This window comes from Uloborus diversus, chromosome 9 (genome assembly GCF_026930045.1).
Source record: "Uloborus diversus isolate 005 chromosome 9, Udiv.v.3.1, whole genome shotgun sequence".
Classification (NCBI taxonomy): domain Eukaryota; kingdom Metazoa; phylum Arthropoda; class Arachnida; order Araneae; family Uloboridae; genus Uloborus; species Uloborus diversus.
The window spans coordinates 146,852,363-146,872,217 of record NC_072739.1 but is presented as its reverse complement, the minus strand read 5'-3'; the positions used below and the strand labels follow the sequence as shown (position 1 = coordinate 146,872,217).

At 30.5% G+C, this 19,855-nt stretch overlaps 1 protein-coding gene across 1 annotated transcript in view; it reads right to left on the bottom strand.

Moving 5' to 3' along the window:
* LOC129229912 (calcium-dependent secretion activator 1-like) overlaps nucleotides 1–19,855 on the bottom strand; it is a 168,923-nt gene that overhangs the window by 105,470 nt on the left and 43,598 nt on the right. Inside the window, exons 9-14 of the mRNA XM_054864293.1 lie at nucleotides 17,656–17,722; nucleotides 12,532–12,640; nucleotides 10,786–10,977; nucleotides 8,319–8,455; nucleotides 7,054–7,241; nucleotides 4,051–4,083 (exon numbers count right to left, since the gene is read on the bottom strand). Of these exons, the coding sequence (XP_054720268.1) occupies nucleotides 4,051–4,083; nucleotides 7,054–7,241; nucleotides 8,319–8,455; nucleotides 10,786–10,977; nucleotides 12,532–12,640; nucleotides 17,656–17,722 (726 nt within the window). The remainder of the gene's footprint in view (nucleotides 1–4,050; nucleotides 4,084–7,053; nucleotides 7,242–8,318; nucleotides 8,456–10,785; nucleotides 10,978–12,531; nucleotides 12,641–17,655; nucleotides 17,723–19,855) is intronic.

The window sequence follows — 19,855 nt, the reverse complement described above, 5'->3', positions numbered from 1 at the left end:
TTCATCCTTTGCAAAACAAATGAAAGCTTTTATTGAGAAGCTATGCTTCGAAATAAAAATAGGTGGCGCCATCTTTAAGCAAAATATGTATGTTTTACGACATGGTTTAAATTTAAATCGAAGTTATTTTTAAAATAATTCTCACGGTACATTATTTTGCTGATGGAAAAGCAAATTCCGCAATTTTTCATATTCTAAATGATATTTAATGCAATTTAAACAGCTCTTCTTATAAAGAAATAATTACCATTTAAGTTAATAACAAATACTTATTTTGAATAATTTTATACATGCTAATTTCTAATATAATTTGCTCTAGTGCCAGTAAATAAATTGATTATCATATAAATTTTCTTTCTCGTTGCTATATCTATTATTTCACATTGTATCTGGCTGATATATTATGTACATCTGCTTTACAATATTTACTTTATTTTTTATGTGAGTTCAATATGAATAAATTATGATTAGTTCCCTGTTGGTTTTCAAGTACATGTGACTGGACTTGAAAGTCATTATTATTAAAGTAATAATTCTTCCACATCATATGAAGAGAAATTACATTTTCATAAAACAGTTTCAAAAGGATTCAGAACCAAAGAAGTTTTGTAACACACACACTTTTATTGATAAAATATGTACACCAAGGAAAATAATGCAAATTATGAAAGTGTGCTCACCCCAATTTTCAACTTCTCAAGTTCTACGAGAAACAGAGTTGTAAAGCAGCTTGTTTCAAAGACAACTTAAGTTTCGACACTTTTCAAAAAAGAAATATTTTCACAAGATTTTAAATTAAATTTTTTTAATACTTTAAAAATTTTTTCATCAATGTATGATATTTAATGTATTTGAATGATTACATTCAAATGGCTTCAGAACTATTCATGAAACCACGAAGGTCTTATCAGCAGTACAGCAAAAAAAAAAAAGGAAAACTTTTTTGCTAATTTTGCTGAAAATATTTAGCAGCTGCTGATCTCTTCATGGGCCCGGTCTAAAATATTTAGTTGTATTTATTACAATACATTAAAAGTCATATATTAATTTCAAAATTTTCAAAATTGTCTCAAAAATGGTTGAGTTTTGAAGTTTTAGAATTTTGTGAAACTTTTTTTCCCCCAAATGTTTTTAAGTTAAATAGTAAATGAAACTGCATGAAATTCTCTTGAATTGCCTTATCAACTGTGGGTGATAATTTTTTATCAAAATAATAAATGAATTTAATGTGTCAAAGGGTGCGATTTCTAAAAGTTTGACTTGAAAGTGATTTTTAATAACTTGAAATAATATTTATATAATTTTACATTATGAAACATTGCTTTTTAATGTTATTTTCAATTATTTCATTCAAGGGTTTAAATTACCTATTCCTTTTTACATAACTTTAAATATTATGAAGAATATTAAAAGATAAAGAATTCGCTGCTTAATTTAAAAAACTTACATTGAGAATTAGTTGACAAATGAGCTTAATTTAACTCCAATAGTACCGTTTTCAAAAGCGTCATTTTTTGCTTAAAGACAATGCTATTTATTCGTTTAATTATGTATTTTACATGTTTTTTTAAAGCAGAGCATTATTTTATTTTATGAGTTATTAGTATGAGAAAAGAAGGATATGTTCGCCAGACTCGCTCAATATTCAATTGGAAGTCTTATTCTGGGATGCTAACTCATATTCAATAGAAATTAGCTAGAAATAAACTGGCACACGAGCAAATTATATTAAAAATTAGCATGTATAAAATTATTCACAATAAATATTTGTTATTAACGTAAATGGTAATCATTTCTTTAAGAACAGCTATTTAAATTTCATTAAATATCATTAAGAATATGAAAAATTGGGGAATTAACTTTTTAATTAACAAAATAATTTACCATGGGAATTATTTAAAAAATAATTTCAATTTAAATTAAAACAAGATTGTAAAACATACATTTTTTGCTTAAAGATGGCGCCTCCTATTTTCATTTCGAAGCATAGCTTCTCAATAAAAGCTTTCATTTGTTTTGCAAAGGATGAAATTGATTGGAAATATTAATGCTGCTTTTGTCAGCAACATTCAATTAAAGATCTCATTTGCAAATGCTTATTCGTATTTAGCAGATTACAAACATGAAACACTGCGAGAGAGGACTAGCAACATTGCAGTACGTCAAAGCTTTAAAGCTTTGATTGACACTTGAATAGGCCAATGAGAGGGCCTGAAATTTTCCTGTGACCAAACAGGAGTAAAGGTAGCTTATATGCAGATAGTCTCATATAAAGTTACAGGTTGTGCTTTACACACATCTGTTGCATATTTATGCTTCAGATTTATTGATTCAATAAGATATAAAATTTTATAAGAAGCAATAAGATACTTAATAACAGCTTCATATCTTCTTTAAAACAACATTTAAATTCTAAATAACTGTTGTGCATATGCATATATATAATATGTAAATTTATAGTGTTTTTTTTCCTTACCATCAGCGGTTATTTTTAGTAATTATTTTGTATTCTTCAAGATGATTTTCATGAGTTTTGTACCACAAAACATTGATAACTTTGAATCTCACTTTTCTTAAGTATTAAAAATTCAAATGTCTCCCAAAAACTTAAAATGATGATGTTCACCTGTACTGCTGTTTTAGCAAGCATTTCTCCTTTTTCAGTGTATTTTAATGTTAATTTATCTGTCGATGAAATGTATTCCAGTAGTAAATTTTGACTTTTTAATAGAGAAAGCAGTGCTTCATTAAACACATTGGTATATCAGCCAAAACAAAAGGGACAATTGGATGAAAAACAAAATGGTGCAAATGGAACTTGGATTACATTACTTGAAGAAGAGATAGGCTAGGAAATAGAGGTGCAATGTTATATCACATTTGGTCGAAAAGATACATTCAAGCAAAGGCATTTTAAAGAAAACAATTAAAAAACATTACACATATGTAAAATGTACATATTATGTAAATTCATGCAAAGTTTAGAATATTCTCCTCATTCTTAAGACAATACTAGGTAATAACAAAACACATTGCAGTTTTAGTTCACAGAAATGGAAAAGAGGATCAAAGAGGAATATAAACAACATCGAAATGCAAGGAAGTTTTAAATGAACAACATATAATAAATAGTACATCCTCAATATATAAACAACAGATGTTTAAATAATGCTGCTATCTCAAAAACTAGCCATAAAGTAACAAAATAAAAGTTTTTAAAAAATGTTTGTGAACCATGACTAAAAGTTTTATAAAAATGTATAGTTGGTGTCCCCTCACTCTGAGATAAAACATTTCTATGCTAAAAAATAATTAATATGCAAAAACATTGATTTTTTTTTTTTTTTTGGTTTGTGCCTTAATATTTAATACTTTATCAAATAAATATTACTGTTATTGGCATTATCTTCCATGACAGTCTTTTGCTTTAAAAAAGAATAAAGTTCAAATTTAGTCCATGGCTAATGTAAAATAATTGTTTTTTCCCTTAAAGAATTCTGTTAAAATTTCAATTGAAGAGCAACTCTTAAAAATAATAAACAAAATTAAAATGCCAGATTTTAAAAAACAGCAAATGAAAAACTAGTACCAAACAATTTTTGCAGTTTAATTCGAAGTGCAATATTAATATCCATAAAAAATGAATAAAATGTATAACCAATATGATGCTTGTGAAACATATAGTCGTAACTATACATGCGTCTCATATGAGCATTACAATAAGAAATTAATAGTGTCACTAATTTATAAAAGTAAAGTAATTTTTAAAACCCTACTAACTACAAATTATTTTTTAAAAAAAAGGTAAAATAACTTCATTCAAATTACTTATCAATCTACAACTCTCACACACATCCAAAGATTTAAGTATTTATTCTAGCTATAAATCAGCAGGAAACAATATATTCAATACATGCTACATAGCAGGGAGAAATAACACTGAATAAGCTTAAAAATAAATAGAAAATAAAATAATAAACTTAATGTTAAAGTGCAGTAAATGCAGGGCACAACAATTATGGATAAACATGCAAAGAGATTTTAACATACCTCACATCTGTTGGAACCTGTCCTGGTGCAGTACTTTTGTGTTTGAAGTGTGAAATTAGCATCAGTATTTTACCCAAAATAAATACATTTTGAAAAATGCCTTACAAAGGTGTTAATATAGCATTGTTAAACTAAAGTTAAAACTTACTAAGCAATCCTCAGCAATAAAAAATACAACTGTTATTAGTTAGCAATTAATTATTAGAAGGAATATCTCGATGCAAGCACAAATTACCATGTGCAAAAATGCAACAATATAAAATTCTGCATACCTAGTCGGACTCAATTATTCCAAATATATCTTTAAATGGCAAAAAATGTGAATGAAAATTAACAATGAAACTCCAAACTTATATGTTTTAAATAAGTTATGAGAAATATTGAAATGAATAATTGTATTAAACCACAATAGCTCCTAAAATATAATAAAATATGAAATTCCTTAACCATGTTTTTTAATTAAATGCATTTACACACAAAATGCATTTTTAGTTGATAATATTTTAACACTATCTTCCCAGTATCAAAAAACAAAAAAACATGACTTTATAAAACCAAATTCGGCTGTTGAACTAACATCTGCTGTGAGTTGAACAGCAGCAAAAGAATTTCCTTATAAAATTGTGCAAGTAAAAGCAAAAAATGAATGCTTACAATTCAAATGGCAAAAACACAAAATGAATTTATTTTGAACCACAGTATTTCTAAGATTAAAATCTACAATCAAAAATAGTGCAAAAATTTCAAATAATCTCCAAGAAAAGTCTGTGAGTGAAAAATTAATTAAAAGGTAGAAGATGAATTTTTTTTTCTATAAAACATTTCAAAAACATGAAAATTATTAAACAAGTATTACGCTAAAATGCATTCGTTAATAAAATATATTTTTCAAAATATAATATTCTCAGTTTAAAAAAATTACTCACGAAACTCATAATAATAATAATAATGAGTTTCAGGTAAGCAAAACGAAAACACGTTAAACTACTGCACTGTAACACTAGTATGATGCAATGTTTTAATATTCGACACATGACAAAATCATTTAATTATATCATCATTGAATTTCTTCTCATTAAATGAAAAAACAAATATAAAGTTCTATTTTAAACAACATATTTTACAAATTTTGTTTTAAAAGTTTTTGCTATGAAAAATTCTACTAAGGCAAAAAAAAAAAAAAAAAAGTACACTTATGAAATCCAAATAGTAGTTAACTTTTTGTGTGCATCATTCTTATAATATTTTAAATGTGGCAACTGTAAACTTCAGATCTTTTTGCAAACTCATTGAAAAAATATATATATAAAACACAAATTTTCAAAAACGTTCATACTAAGTTACTAAGCAGGCAGATATTTTAATTGCCAAAAAAAAAATTAAATAAATAAAAATAAATTATGTTTTTTTTTTTTTAAGTCAAAAAAAAAAAAAAAAAAACAGGCAATAAAATACAGCAAACATTTTTTAAAAACAGAACGAATCATTTACAATTTTGCACATTTTAGTTATTTTTCATTTGAATTATGCACCACACTAAAAGGCGTTTCAGTAATCAAGCAACCGATTCTATATCTTCAACAAACCATCAACCACAATGGCACTACTCAGAATTACCACTTGTATTTTCATCTTAGTTGAAGTATAAATTCAAAGTTTTAGCAACCATATGAGGCAGTCCCACAACATCCCTTTGGTTTTTCGAGAAAATGATCTATCAGAGTTCAGCTTGAACTGAGGGATGAGTTTGGATATATGTAAAAAATGTTTCATTATTCTACGACATGTTGACACCTGTTTTTTACTTGTGATACAAACTGTTATATATGCAACAGAAAAAAAGGTGAAATGTACATGCAGTTATTATTTTTATAAAAAATGGTTAAGTACTTTTTTTTTTGAAAATGATTTTACGAGCAAATGTAAGTTAATTTTTTAGCAGTGAGTTACCATCCCTAAGCCAGAGCTAAGGCAGAACTACATGCAATATACTAGACAGCTTGGTTATCACAGCTAGAGATCTTCAGTCTCTAGCCGGCCTGTCTGGTAAATTGCATGTAAATGTAAGTTGTTCAATTTCTAGAACTATCGTTGCTACATGTTTTCATCAACGTTTTTTACAATTGTTTATGAAAGAATATGATACAGACCAAGTGACAATAAGTTATAAGAATGAATAAATAAATGGAAAAGGGTAAGGTGCAGCTCGCTGGTTTAGGTTTTTAATATTTATTCTTCTGGTTAACACGTTACATTTAAAATCGTGCAGCAAGTCATAAGTGAAACAATTTTTTTTGTAACTTACGATCGATGAGAAATAAAGGGATCTAAGTGACAGCAGAAAGATTGTGAGCAAAGTTTGAATCATGTACAAACTTTAATTTAGTAACTGGTAATCAACAACGCACAAAAATTGCGCAGATTTTGGCACACAAAATTAACCGATTTTGAGCGTCGAAACGTTGTTGATTACCAATTACATTTCTGCACAAAGGTATTTATTTATTTTTAATTTAGTAGTCTTCTTAAATAATGCTGGATAGGAGCATCTGTTTCTACAAATTCTTGTCACAAAATAGATTGGTGTTCTTCTAATCCGTTGGACTACTTCTCTGCAAATTTAAATTTTTGTCACTTACGCCCCTTTGTTTGCAGGTGCGCCATTTATAACCATAACTATCATTATAAATTAGAAAAATAATAATTTAGGTTAAATGTACATGCTTTAACATTTAATTATAGATTACTTGAACTGAACCTCAAACCTCATTATGAACATGTATGTAATGATTAAAATAACATGGAATAAAATAAAATCTAGTAAAATTATTCTTTTTAAAAAAAAAAAACAAGAATAATGAAGAAAGTCAAATGTGCCAGCTACACAATAAAATTTTTTTCACCCATTTAAAACTTTTATCTGGCCTTACAATACATAAATCATTCATGAAAAACCTTTAAAATTTTTACATAGAAATAGAAAAGTAAGAATGTAAAGCTAACCTGTTTCCATGAACATGGGAGGCACAAAATGCAAAACTGTAATGTATTAGAGTAGGGTCAATCATAATAGATTTCTCTGCTCTATCCAGTAAGTCATGCAGGTAACACAAGTGACGATAACAGCTGCGAACTCCGTAACGAGCACAGTATTCATCAAGAGTAAAAACCTGCCCAGGACTAAACCATCCCTAAAATGACATATATATAAACATGAACATAGGTACACCAGTTTAAAAGAAAATATTTTTATTGCTATTTTCTTGCTTGGATAGTGATAACTCACACATTTAGGTGCTAAGTTATTTTCATAATTTTCAAATTATAATTTTCTTAGTCAAAGTCTTAGTTCTTTCATGGTTTTTCCCTTCAAAAAAAAAAAAAAAAAAAAAATACATTCCTTGAAATTTTTAAGCTCTCCCAGAAAAATTTGTTTTGTTATGTGTTTTTTGCATTTTTAGCACTTTTTTCCCAATGGTTTAAGTCTGTTTTAATCTTTTCTGAGCTAACTCACCATTTCAAAATCAAATAACATTTTCTTACTTTGGATATTCTGCTTATTAAAATTGCAATTTTAAACCTTAGCTTGAAATTGGTGGCCACTTTTAAGGTACCTTTGACACACCTCTGGATGTTTTTTTTTTTTGGCCTAGCAATACATGTAGATTGACTGCATTATGTTGTAAGCATTGAGTGTAACACCAAAAACATTGCAGAACATACAAATGTTCAAAGCAGTTGGCATAACCTTCTTGGTTGATATAAATGATGTGACGGATATCGGTATCCGTATCATAGGCGCCCATGTGCTACATTTTAAGGGGGGGGGGGCGCTCAGAAATTTTCCCCATAGTTTAGCAGGATATTTTCTTCATGGAAACGGTTTTCATTACAGATTTGAGTTATTTAAATTTGTCATTTTTAATAACTTATTCATTAATAGCTGGAGAAGAAATGTTTTTACATTTTTGCAAAGAAAAAAGTGTTAATAGCAAGAAAGTTCTAATTTCTAAAGGAGGGGTGGAGCCTCCACTTGCCCCATTACATGGGCGCTCATGATCCGTATCTATGAATATTGAAGGGAAAATAAAGCATCCATAATGTTTTTGACAGATCTTAAACGGATCCTGTAATTCAATAAAATGTTGATGAAACATCAGTTCTATATCTCAACATGATAAAAATAATAATAATAAAAAAAATGTAAAAGAAAAATGTTCGCTGAAAAAAAAAAGTTGAAGGTTTTGAGAAAGAAACTAATCACCAACCAAGGAGCAATATTGATCATTCAGGCGATAATCAAGAGCAGTAGTCTGAAGTGTTCGAAATAAGGCATGGTGGTTGAACTTGCAAGGGTCTGCAGATATAAACTCATCCATGCCATGTTTTCTGGCACGATCCGCATCTGCCATAAAAAATAAATAAATAAATAACTGCTTAAAAGAAATTTTAGAGCTTATACAATAAAAATTCACAACTTTCATTTATACCACCACAAGTATTTTAAGTAGCAGTTTCATAAAAGGTAAGCATTGCAAGAATATAATTACTTTTATTTACTTACACTTTCACCTATTGAAAAAGCATCATTAAGATATTGAAATTTTTGTCCACACATGTAACTGAAAACTTAAATTTAGAATAAATTTTGAAACTTAAATCTGTTCTTTAGCTACAAACATAGGTGGCTTGTACGGGAATGCAAGGGGGGCAACTGCCCCTCCACTTCCAAAAGTAGAGAGTAAAAAGTAGCCCTCGCTAAAACTTTTAAAAGTAGTCCTCGCCCTCTCTCTTTTCAAAATTAAATGAGCTGATGTGTGCATCACATGACATCCTTTTACACGAATTTAATGATAATAGTGCTTGGAGTAAGCAAGGAAACACTAATTATTTTCACCCCTAGTTTGTTGCAAACCAAAGCAAAAAAGCGTTTTACAGATTTATTTCCTCATTATTGGCAATTGTAATGTGATTCAAGGGTTAAATCTCTCTAATATCGCCAATAGTGGCCAAATTGAAACCAGACGTAAAAAAAAAAAAGGCCAAATTTGTCCCCATCTTGGCGACAAAACTTGCCGACCAAAAGCCTGGTGATATATTGCCAAGTGTCCGCCAAATTATAACACCATTTGAATTTGCATTGAAATTAACAATATTTTCCCCTTATAAAGGTGTAAAAGACCCCTTTTGAAACATCCAAATGCAATCAAAAGGGGAGGTGCACAACTAGACCCCACTAGGAGTCTACTTATCAAATTTCAACTTTCTACAACATACCGTTTTTCGTTTTTGAGTTATGCGAGATACATAAACACACATGTACATACCGACGTCACGAGAAAATTCGTTGTAATTAACTCGTAAATTGTCAAAATGGATATTTCGGGGGTCTATAGGTTTTTAGGTATGTATGCACATGTGGTTGGGTCAAAAAAAAAACTCAACATTCATTCGGGGGGTGAGCAAAATGGAAATTAAGGTTGATTTTTGAGTGAAATTTTTTTTGAGAATATAATACTTCCTTTTTTGTAAAAGGAAGTAAAAATTAACTAGCAGTATCAAAATGGTTTTAACTGGGTGGTTTTATTTTTCTCACAAAAATAAAAACTAATTTTTTACAACTTTAAACAAGTAGGAATTTTTTGTGCTTTTTCATAAAAATTAGTTTAAACTGAACAAGGGGAGTTTAATTTGCTCATCTGTTCTTCCTGTTAAAGATAAGTCTCAAATTTTTTTACAGGTCATTTTTTCAATAATGATGTTGAAATCTAATAATATAGCCTGATTTTACATTCAAAAAAGAAATTGGCTGTAGGGGCAACTCTTCTAGTTACCGTCACCCACACCACCCTTGAACCACCACTTTTTTAGCGTACCAGATGCGTATGGTTTTTTAGAAATTTCTATTTTTAAATAAATATCGATAAGAGTGAATTAAATTTCTCTATAAAGCTTACTGCTTAATACAAAAGTTTTTGAATGATGCATAAATAGATGAAATTGCTTTAATCAGGCCAAGTCATCTGAAAGACAGTGGCTTTGATGGTAAACAGCACTTAGCACTCAGATGTTTTCAAATTTCCCTCACTTTACACCATAAGCTACAGAGTCACCAAAAATAACAGCTTCAGTAGGGTGGTTCAAAAATACATGTAATTTTCCTAGATACCGGGACACCCCTCAATATTTTTAGACTTGTGGATAGCAATATACTGAAAGAATTTTAGCTTCCCATTCCAACTGAAAGAGAGTGCTCAACCCCCTCCCCCACACTTTAATAGTATGGGGGGGATAAAAAATACTTCAAACCGAGAAAACAATGCTACATATAATATACACGAGTAATATGCATATACACTGCACTAAAATAATTATTTACAAAAAAACAGCAGGGGAAGTTAAATGTTTCTAAATTTGTGACACTTTCTATGCTACAGCTTATGTTAAATTGAGGGGTCATTGAGCACCATCTCAAAATTTGAGTAAGAAGCTAAAACTTTTACAGCGTAATAATATTACTAAGTCTTAAAAGAAATAGGGAGTGTCCTGGACTTTTGCCGAAAAAAAGGTTTTTTGAACAACCGTAACCTTCAGTTACCAGGTTCACATTCTCATCCCCATTCCACTTTTTACCAGAAAATTTATTTACACACAAAATGTAACAAGATAAGCAAAATACATAATTTAAAAGGGTAAAATATCTTTTGAAAAAAATAAATAAATAAGTAAAACTACCTCCTTGCAATCTTGATATTGTAGAATTTTTGCTTGTCTGAGGTTGAACAAGTGGAGTAGGTTTATGGGATTGTCCAGTAGCTCTGTACATCGCCATTACCCACAAATGGCATTCATTTTCATCATCACTTGCGTACAATACACTATCGCCTTCTTTGACCGCATTGAAGAAAAACCTCCCTCCCTCTAAGTCTGAAACAAATGGATTATGCTTTAAAATTTAAACAAAATTATAAGTGACATGAAATAAGCAATAAAAAATATCAAATAAATTAGCCAAATATGATTAACATGGCACTTGGTAGGCACTACTAAACTTGACACTAGTACTAGGCACTCTACACTTGGTAGGCATGTATTTAAAGGTTTAATTTTGGGTAGAAAATGAATTTGGGAGACACAGCAATATAATATATATAAATGCAAGACAAATTATGCTCCAAATTTTGTGGGTCGAAATAATTTTATTGTTTGTACTAGATGCAAGTTATTTTCTCAAAATGAATGGTAGTAACAAAAAGCATGCTATAAAAATTGAAAACAACTTTTGCTCAAACCACAAGTGCTGCTAGAATTTATCTCTGGGGAGGAGGAGAGGGGAATCAAAAAACTTTTGACAAGGTACCGCATGTTGCTCTTCTCAGCAAACTAGATGACATAGGAATAGGAGGAAAAACTTTACTTTGGGTTAGAAATTGGCTCACTGGTAGAAAGCAAAAAGTAGTTGTAAGAGGAAATCATTCTAAATGGAGTGATGTTTTAAGTGGGATTCCTCAGGGATTAGTTTTAGGGCCTCATTTGTTTTTTTATCTTTATGAATGACATCAATGATAATATTTCTAGAAGCATGAATTGTTTTGCTGATGATGTAAAAGTGATGGGGATTGTCGAAACTGAAGAACAAGTAAAACAGCTTCAAGAGGATTTAGGTCATATTTACTAAGTGGACGGATAAATGGGGTATGGCAGTTAATGTAGGGAAATGTCAAGTGCTATACTTAGGTCATAGAAATAAGCATATGAGATATCGTTTACAGGGTTCAGTCATAAATCAGGCAGAAAATGTTATGGATCTGGGTATCTTAATAAATCAGGACTTCAAGTTTAGTCAACAGTGCAACAACGCAAGTAACAAAGCCAACAGAATGCTTGGGTTTATCAATAGATCTATTTCAAAGAAATCTAAGAAGGTTCTTCTGTTTTTATATAGGAGTTTAGTAAGACCTCATTTGAAGTATGCTGTTCAGTTTTGGTCTCCTTACCTGAGGAAAGATATTATTGTATTGGAAAGGGTTCAAAGAAGGTTAACTAGACGAGGTCTTTCAGATTTAGATTATGATACCAGACTTAATAGGTTTAATATGTATAGCCTGGAGCAGAGGAGAGTCAGAGGGGAGATGATTCAGCACTTTAAATTTATCAAAATGAAAGATGTTAATGGATTAAGTTTTTGCACAGAAAGCAGGACGAGGAGTCATTGTTTTAAGCTATTAAAATCTCAATTTAACATGGAAATTAGGAAAAACTACTATTTTAGTAGGGTCCTAGGAACTTGGAACAGCTTACCAGAAGAGACAGTAATGAGCAAGGGGGTGGATAACTTTAAGAGGACCATTGATCTTCATTGGGGACTAATAAATTGACTAGGACCAGCCTAGCAGGGACCAGAGCCTGTTGCTGGTTGTCGTATTTGTATTTATTTGTATTATTTGTACAGTGAGCTTACAATTTGAAAAATAGACTTACCTAACACTGGTTCAACATAATCAACAGTATACCCATCTAGCTGCATCATTTCTGTAGGTTCTGATTTTTTCTCACGATAACTACACATAGCAAATGTATACTGGGATACCTGTTTTAAAAGAAATTAATAGTTTACGTGAAAGGATTGAAATTTTATGCACAAAAAAAAAAAAAAAAAAAAAAAATGGAGCAAGATATATATATATAGCTGATCACATATACACAGATTGGACATTAAATATAGACAGAAATGTTATGAATGATTGAAGTAGTATTTAACTTCCTTTCATCAAAAATCTTTTGTTCAAATCAAGGCTTCACTTTTTTTTAAATTATCAAACTTTTTTTCATTAAAATAATTTAACATTGATTTAATTGGTTGGAGAGAAACATCTTACTCAGCTTATTTTCATGGGATTTTGTTTTGAAATTTTTTTTTTTTTTTGAAAACAAAGTTTCCTACTTACAGTGGCTCCCAAAAGTGTTTGTACACCTACGACTTTCGATGAAATAGGTCCCTATGCAATGGTTAGAATTAATATTTCGGAATAGGTATTTAATTATAACATCTATGATCTATTTTTAACAAAACTACACAAAATTTTTAATAAAACATTAAAACTTAATTTTTTAAAAATCAAAAACCAAAAAGTGCCGGAAATTTTATGTCTTTGTACACTTTGAAAAAATGTCAAAAATTTAGTAAATAATCTAACTTTTTACAAAATTATTATTTAGTTGAATATCATGCAGTATCAACAACAGTTTTTAAACGTCTGGGAATAGATTTCATTGTTTTTTCTTTCTTTTTTTAATGCAATTTCTGAATAAGTGTTCAGCCGCACTTCGAGTCTTACTGTTTTTAGTTCCCTTATCATTTCAATGGTGTAATTCTGTAATTTAGTCACCAGATATCTCCAAATATGTTTCATTAAGTTCAAATCTGGCGATTGAGGAGATATTTCTAAGTTCAAGGACATTTTTTGAGGCACGGAACGCAAACGTGTACTTCTTATCGTTATTTTAATTTTAAAAAACTGTTGTTTCCGATTGGCAAATTTTGGAATAATAGTTTAAAATTGTTTTTTGAAATATTTAAGTGAACAGCATAATTCATTATTTCATCAAAAAATTCCAAATTTCCAAGTGCTGATGCTGTTATGCACTAGGGTGGATCGAAAAAAAAGAAATTTTGAATCTTAATTTGGAATACCTGCCAAAAGCTGTGCATGTGTAAGTACAAAACACATGTAAAATATTATCAAGTTTGAACAACTCTTTGAGGGTCCTACCAAGGCTTGAATTTCTCCAAAAATAGAAAGAAAGGTCAATTTTCCAAAATTTTTATGAAAATACTAGTGTTTAAAATTTTTGTTATAACACGGTTAAAATGCTTCCTTTGAACACTGTTTTCATGTATCTTCCCAATTATTTACAGTCTTTGCACTATTAAGTTCACACATAAGCCCTTAAGTTTCGCAAAATTAACCAAAAACTGACTTTTTTTTAAGCTTTTTTGCACATTGCAATATTTCTTCTTTTAATGTCCAGCTTTCATTTTTACAACGCTTGTACAGAATGCAGTTTTAAACGGAAGTGAAGTTAAACTTGATTATATTAACAGCCCAGGATCCAATTAAAAGAAATGGCTGCATTTCGAGTGCCATTCTACCTTTTCCATCTGCCGAGCCACATGAATTAAGTATGAATGTGTTATTCTTTCTACATTAGAAGTAAACTATCAAAATGATTTAGTTGTATTAACTAAAAAAACATAGAGAAGTGCATTGGTTACAAAGAATGTATATTTACTCACACACAGTCGCTCTGACATATAAACATTAATATTTCACAAAATGAGGGACTTGAAAAGTATCAATTAGTTAAAGCCACATAAAATAGTCAGTTTGTCACATCCATTCATGAAACCGCTTTGAAATTATTACTTTTATTTATTTATTTTTTTTTTTTTGATTCAAACGATGACACGATACTTTGAAATTTGATTTTTGCTCATATGAAGCCATCTTTTGCCAATTGACTAATCACAAACAAAGAAGCTTCTGTCACCATATTAGCTTAGCGTTCTACGACCTGCGTGTGACAGGGGAACTAATCGAACGCAAAATCGGCGTTGGTGTTTTTAATCTATTGTTGAATATTTTAATTAGATAGGCCAGCTAAAAAATAGGAGAGGGGTGGCAGTTATTGCACATTCTTACCGGTTGCTAACATCATAGTAGTCTGATGCATTAAAGTTAATCTAGAATTATAGAATTCTCTTATTTCTTCATGAACAGGAGCCACTTGTCTGGCCTTCAAAATCTTCGCAAACGCAGTTCTTAGATGTACTTCTTTCATCAGTGATCACAGTTAAGAGAATTTTTTCTGGGTGGCAAAAATAGGCATTTCGTTGAATGACAGGATCAATATTTTTCTCAGATTTTCACTTACGTAACGAGATGCTGCAATAACACTAATGAGGAACAGCAGTTTTGTTTCAATTCCAGAAGAAGAAAAATTTGCAACGGCTATACTCCCGCCAACAGAGCCATCAACATCTTTTGGTGTTGATGTCACTTCAAAAGTGGAACAAACAAGGCTTTCTCTGCCAACGCTATCAACAGTGTGCTACCAGTACGACATTTCTGGCAGATGTGCAATGTGCTGCAGCAATTTCTTCAGAAACATTAAAGGATTTTGGTCCTGTATCAAATAATTGTCGCTCTAAAGTCGTTGATAGGAATAAAATTCGAAGACAGCTACAGAAGTGTCACAGGTGTCACAGACGAAGTAAGTGCTTCTCTACAAAACCTGCAAACTGGAAGTGAAACGGTTTGAAAAGTATTTTTCGATAGCCGAAAAGACAAAACTATGACAAAAGAAATGGTTGGGGACAGATACCATAGAAGAACCATAAGCGAGGAATACATGGTTGAAAATTCCAATTCTCTTTATTTGGGTCGTGTGACACCAACTTCTGGAACGGGAAAACATGTCGCGACAGCAATGTGATTTTTGAACAGAAAATTTGTTTAAGCCTTAAGGATCTTTTAGCTTTTGGCTGTGATGGCACGGTCACGAATACCAGAAAAAAGAACGGTGTAATTGAGGCCATAGAGAATAAAATTGGACATCCTGTCCCATGGTTAATCTGCGAACTGCATGCGAGCAAGCAGCCTTTGCGTCACCTGTTCACATTACTTTATGGTGAAACAATCCATGGGTCCATGCTGGTCCTGCTGGTCCATGTGAATTTTCGCAGGACCAGCAGGTAAATTGCTAGACAGGTGCGACAATTTACCACTGGTCCAGTTTGAAGCAATTACGCTCCTTGTCGTAGGTGCTAGGCTGTTAATGTAATGAAGTATAATTTCATTTCCATTTAAAACTGCATTCTGCACAGTCAATGAAAAAAAAAGGACTTGAACAGAAAAAATATTGCAATGTGCAAAAAAGCTTGAAAAAATTCAGTTTTTGGAAATTTCACGAAATTTTACGAGCTTGTGTGTGAACCTAATACTGCAAAGAATGTAAATAATTTTGAAGATACATGAAAAGCATGTTAAAAGGAAGCATTTTAATGGTATTAGAACAAAAATTTTAAACCTTATTATTTTCATAAAAATTTTGGAAAATTGACCTTTTTTCCTATTTTTGGAGAAATTCAAGCCTTGGTAGGACCCTCAAGGAGTTATTCAAACTGGATAATATTTTACATGTGTATTGTTCTTACACATGCACAGCTTTTGGTGGGTATTCCAAATTAAAATTCGAAATTTCATTTTTTTCGATCCACCCTTTATGCACCCTCACACCAGAACATCTTCACCGTCCTGATTAACTGATCCAGCTAAGTTCTTAAGATTAAATTCCTCATTTTTTCTTCTATTGACAATTATACAACAATTCAACCCAAAATATTGAATTTATTTTCATCTATAAGTAAGACGTTGTTCCAAGCTTATTTATCATTGATTTTACGACGGAAACCGTAAGTTTACTGTTTTTCCCATGGACAAGAAAATTTCTGGGGGAAGAGGTCCCCTTTAATCCAGCTAATCAGAGAATTTGGCGAACAATTTTAGGTGAAAATTAAACGTAAAATGTTTCATTCCATTCTGCAGAAACTTTTTTAGCGCTCAAATGAGTATTTTTCATAATTTTTTCAACTGTAAACCTATGATCACGCTTTGTTAACTTTGCCAGTTTATCTTTACTTACCTTGTTTTCGATCCGATTCTTGTCTTTAAAGCATTTTGTCAAGCACTTCACTATAGAATGGTATAAATTAACTAATTTAGAGACATTTCAAACCAATTTATGGCTACTGTGAGGGGGGAAAAAATCAAATTTCGATCATGTTTGTTGTTTATTTTAAAATAATAAGCAGAATATTAGGGAATAAATAAACAAAAAATTAAAGGCAAATGACTTTAGTGTCATTACAATGCAAAAATAATAAAAAAAAAACACATATGATAATTTTAATCATGAATTTATTCGAAAATATTTCATAGTACGATGACTTTTGTGGCGTATTTTTTCTCTGTCTCATCGTTTTTTGAAAAATTTAAAAAATAAAATTTGGCAATATTTTGGAAAAAACTACTGGGTTTTATTCAGAATGGCATAGGAATGGTGTGAAAAAAAATTGGACTTCATATTCGAATTCAGTTTTGCATTATTTTGGTTTTACTACAAAATTTCAAGGTGTACGAACACTTTTGGGAGCCACTGTATTTACTTTTTGCATAAAATATCTTTTCAGACACTTTTCTTAAGGAGGAAAAACTTCGCTTTTAAATTAACATAAACACTTTAGAACTGAAATCAAAATTCTGGATTTAAAAAAAAAATAGTCAGAATTAAATTTATGTTAAAAGTTACCAGAAAATTCAACAGATGTCACGGGAGCCTGACTAGGATTTTTGTTCGATTGATTGATTTCACACTACAACTTTTATTGAAATGACAGAGCCTGATAGAAACACGTATCAAGTGAAGCCTTGGTTCAAATATGGTTTAATCTGCAGTTATGTAAGTATTGCAATCAACTAACAAGTGAAAACTAACAAGTTGAAATATTTCTTCTTGAGAAAAAAGTTCAAGGCAAATACTAACCTGAACCAGGAGAAAATATCTTTTCTTCCACTTTTTCCAAACTTGCTTCCCTTGCGCAAATAAATACCTTAAAGCAAGAGTAATTAATGAGAGAAATAATGTATGGAGCATGAAAAATTATTCAATAAGACAAAAAAAAATGTAGAAACCCTTAATTATTTAGCTTCACTTCTTTTAACGACGATTTAAGGGAAGCAAGAAAGAAAGCAAGTATGACATTTAATTAGCATTTTAAACAACAATAATTTCAAAAATCAAGAGGAGACTGAAATTTTAAGAAAAATTTATGTAAGAATATTGGGTCTGCAAACCAATACAGCCAAACTCGCTTATAAGGAGGCCCTGTTTTAATGAGAAAATCGGAAATACTTGATTCAGAGATGTCCACCTGGGGAGGGTCATAGCACAGACTGTGAACCTGAAATTTTCCATTTTTTTTTCTTATTTTTGAGGGAGGACTCCTGTTTTTGGTGTTTTGGGGTGGGGGGGGGGGGGGGGAGTTGCTCATGGGTGGTGAGATTAGGAGGTGGAATTAGTGCTAAAATGGTGCAATGGTAAATCTATGGAAGCAAACCTTGCAGTTTATGAGCAAATCTCACCTAAAGCGAGCCATAATTTGTGATTCATGAAATTTCTATTGACTTCCAGTTCAGCTTATCGTTTTTTTTTTGTTTTTTTTTTGGAAAAACTTCTTTAACATTCTGTTAACCGAAAGTTAATGACGGGTCATAAATCCCAAGAATTAGAGGTGAGCAAAGTCGTTTTTTTTAATGATCCGTTCATCAGAGGATGGTTCATTCTTTTGATCTGTTCATTTAACTTGTTCATTTGAATGACTTCGTTCATTTAAAAAAGTTGCAGGTGATCTCTCTGCACGACATACTCACCTAAACTCGATATATATCCTTAAATCAGTAATATTCTTTGAAGGAAAAATAACTGAAATTATGTAAAAGTAAGAAAATATGCCTATGAAGAATTAATCAAAAAAACTTTATTCAGGTTCAGATGTAATTCTAGTTCATTTTGTAAGATATTTCTCAGTTGCCGAATAGTAAGATATGTTTTCCATTTTAAAACTTGCAGGTTCCATTTCAACAATCCAAAAAAAAAAAAAAAATTATTAAATTTTTCCAGCTACAGCAGTGTATGTTATACGCATAGTATTACAAATAGGCCAGGTGTATTGTACAACAAAAAAAGTAACAACACATGTGTTGATTGCTCAGCCAGAGTACCGGATAACTTAATTTAAAAAAAAAAGCCTAGTTTAAATATTAGGGAGCTTCAAAATTATTTCACAGTACCGATGTGAGCAGAAAAAAAAGCAAAACTTGTTTGAATGGAAAAAGAAGTTAGAAATTAATAATCCTTACTTAAAAATCTCTGGATATTGAAAGTAAAATAAGCCACTTGGAAGTCAACAAGTTAAAAATAAAGCCAAATCAATATAGATAGAAGATGGTGGACAAAAGTACTGCCAGAAAAATGATAAAAGGTATTTTTAGAAATAATTTTGTCGACAAAAAGCATGAGAAGGATTTAAGCAGATGCATCGGACAAGAAGTGGAATGTCCAAACATTTTGTTAGTAGCCCAAACAAGTCACACAAAACATTGCTACAAAAATAATAGATACATTGGAAAATTGCAAATGAACGGCAACGGTTAAAGAAAAATTCTGACTAAAGCAGAAAGTAAAAAGGTTAGAAATGAATATGTTGTCCTGCAGGGTGGCGACAAGAACTGTGAAAAAAAGTTCCCTGACTTTTCCTTGATTAAGTTCACAAAATTTCGATGATTTACGTTACCAATGATAATGGTTTTCTTTCTTTGCTCTACTTGAAATCCATTGTATGTTTGTATAAAATGCAGTACTTTAAACGTTTTAAGTTGTGTAAAGTTGTTGAACTAAAGATATATTTTTTTTAAATGCTACTTTTTTAATAAAATGGTTAAAAAAAACATATCAAGTCAATTTTTTGGGAAAAAAAACCTACAAAACAGTATATTAAATTTTTCTACATGGAAAGATTATAAAAGAATTTTAAAAAAATAAATACATTCACTTCCAGAAACCACTTAGCATAAGAATTTTAAGAAACTATTAAAATGACTCTTAAAAACATATGTGTATTTATGGTAGAACTAAAAAGTAATTGAAATTATTTTTGAACTAAGTTTTCAAACAGTGTAATTAA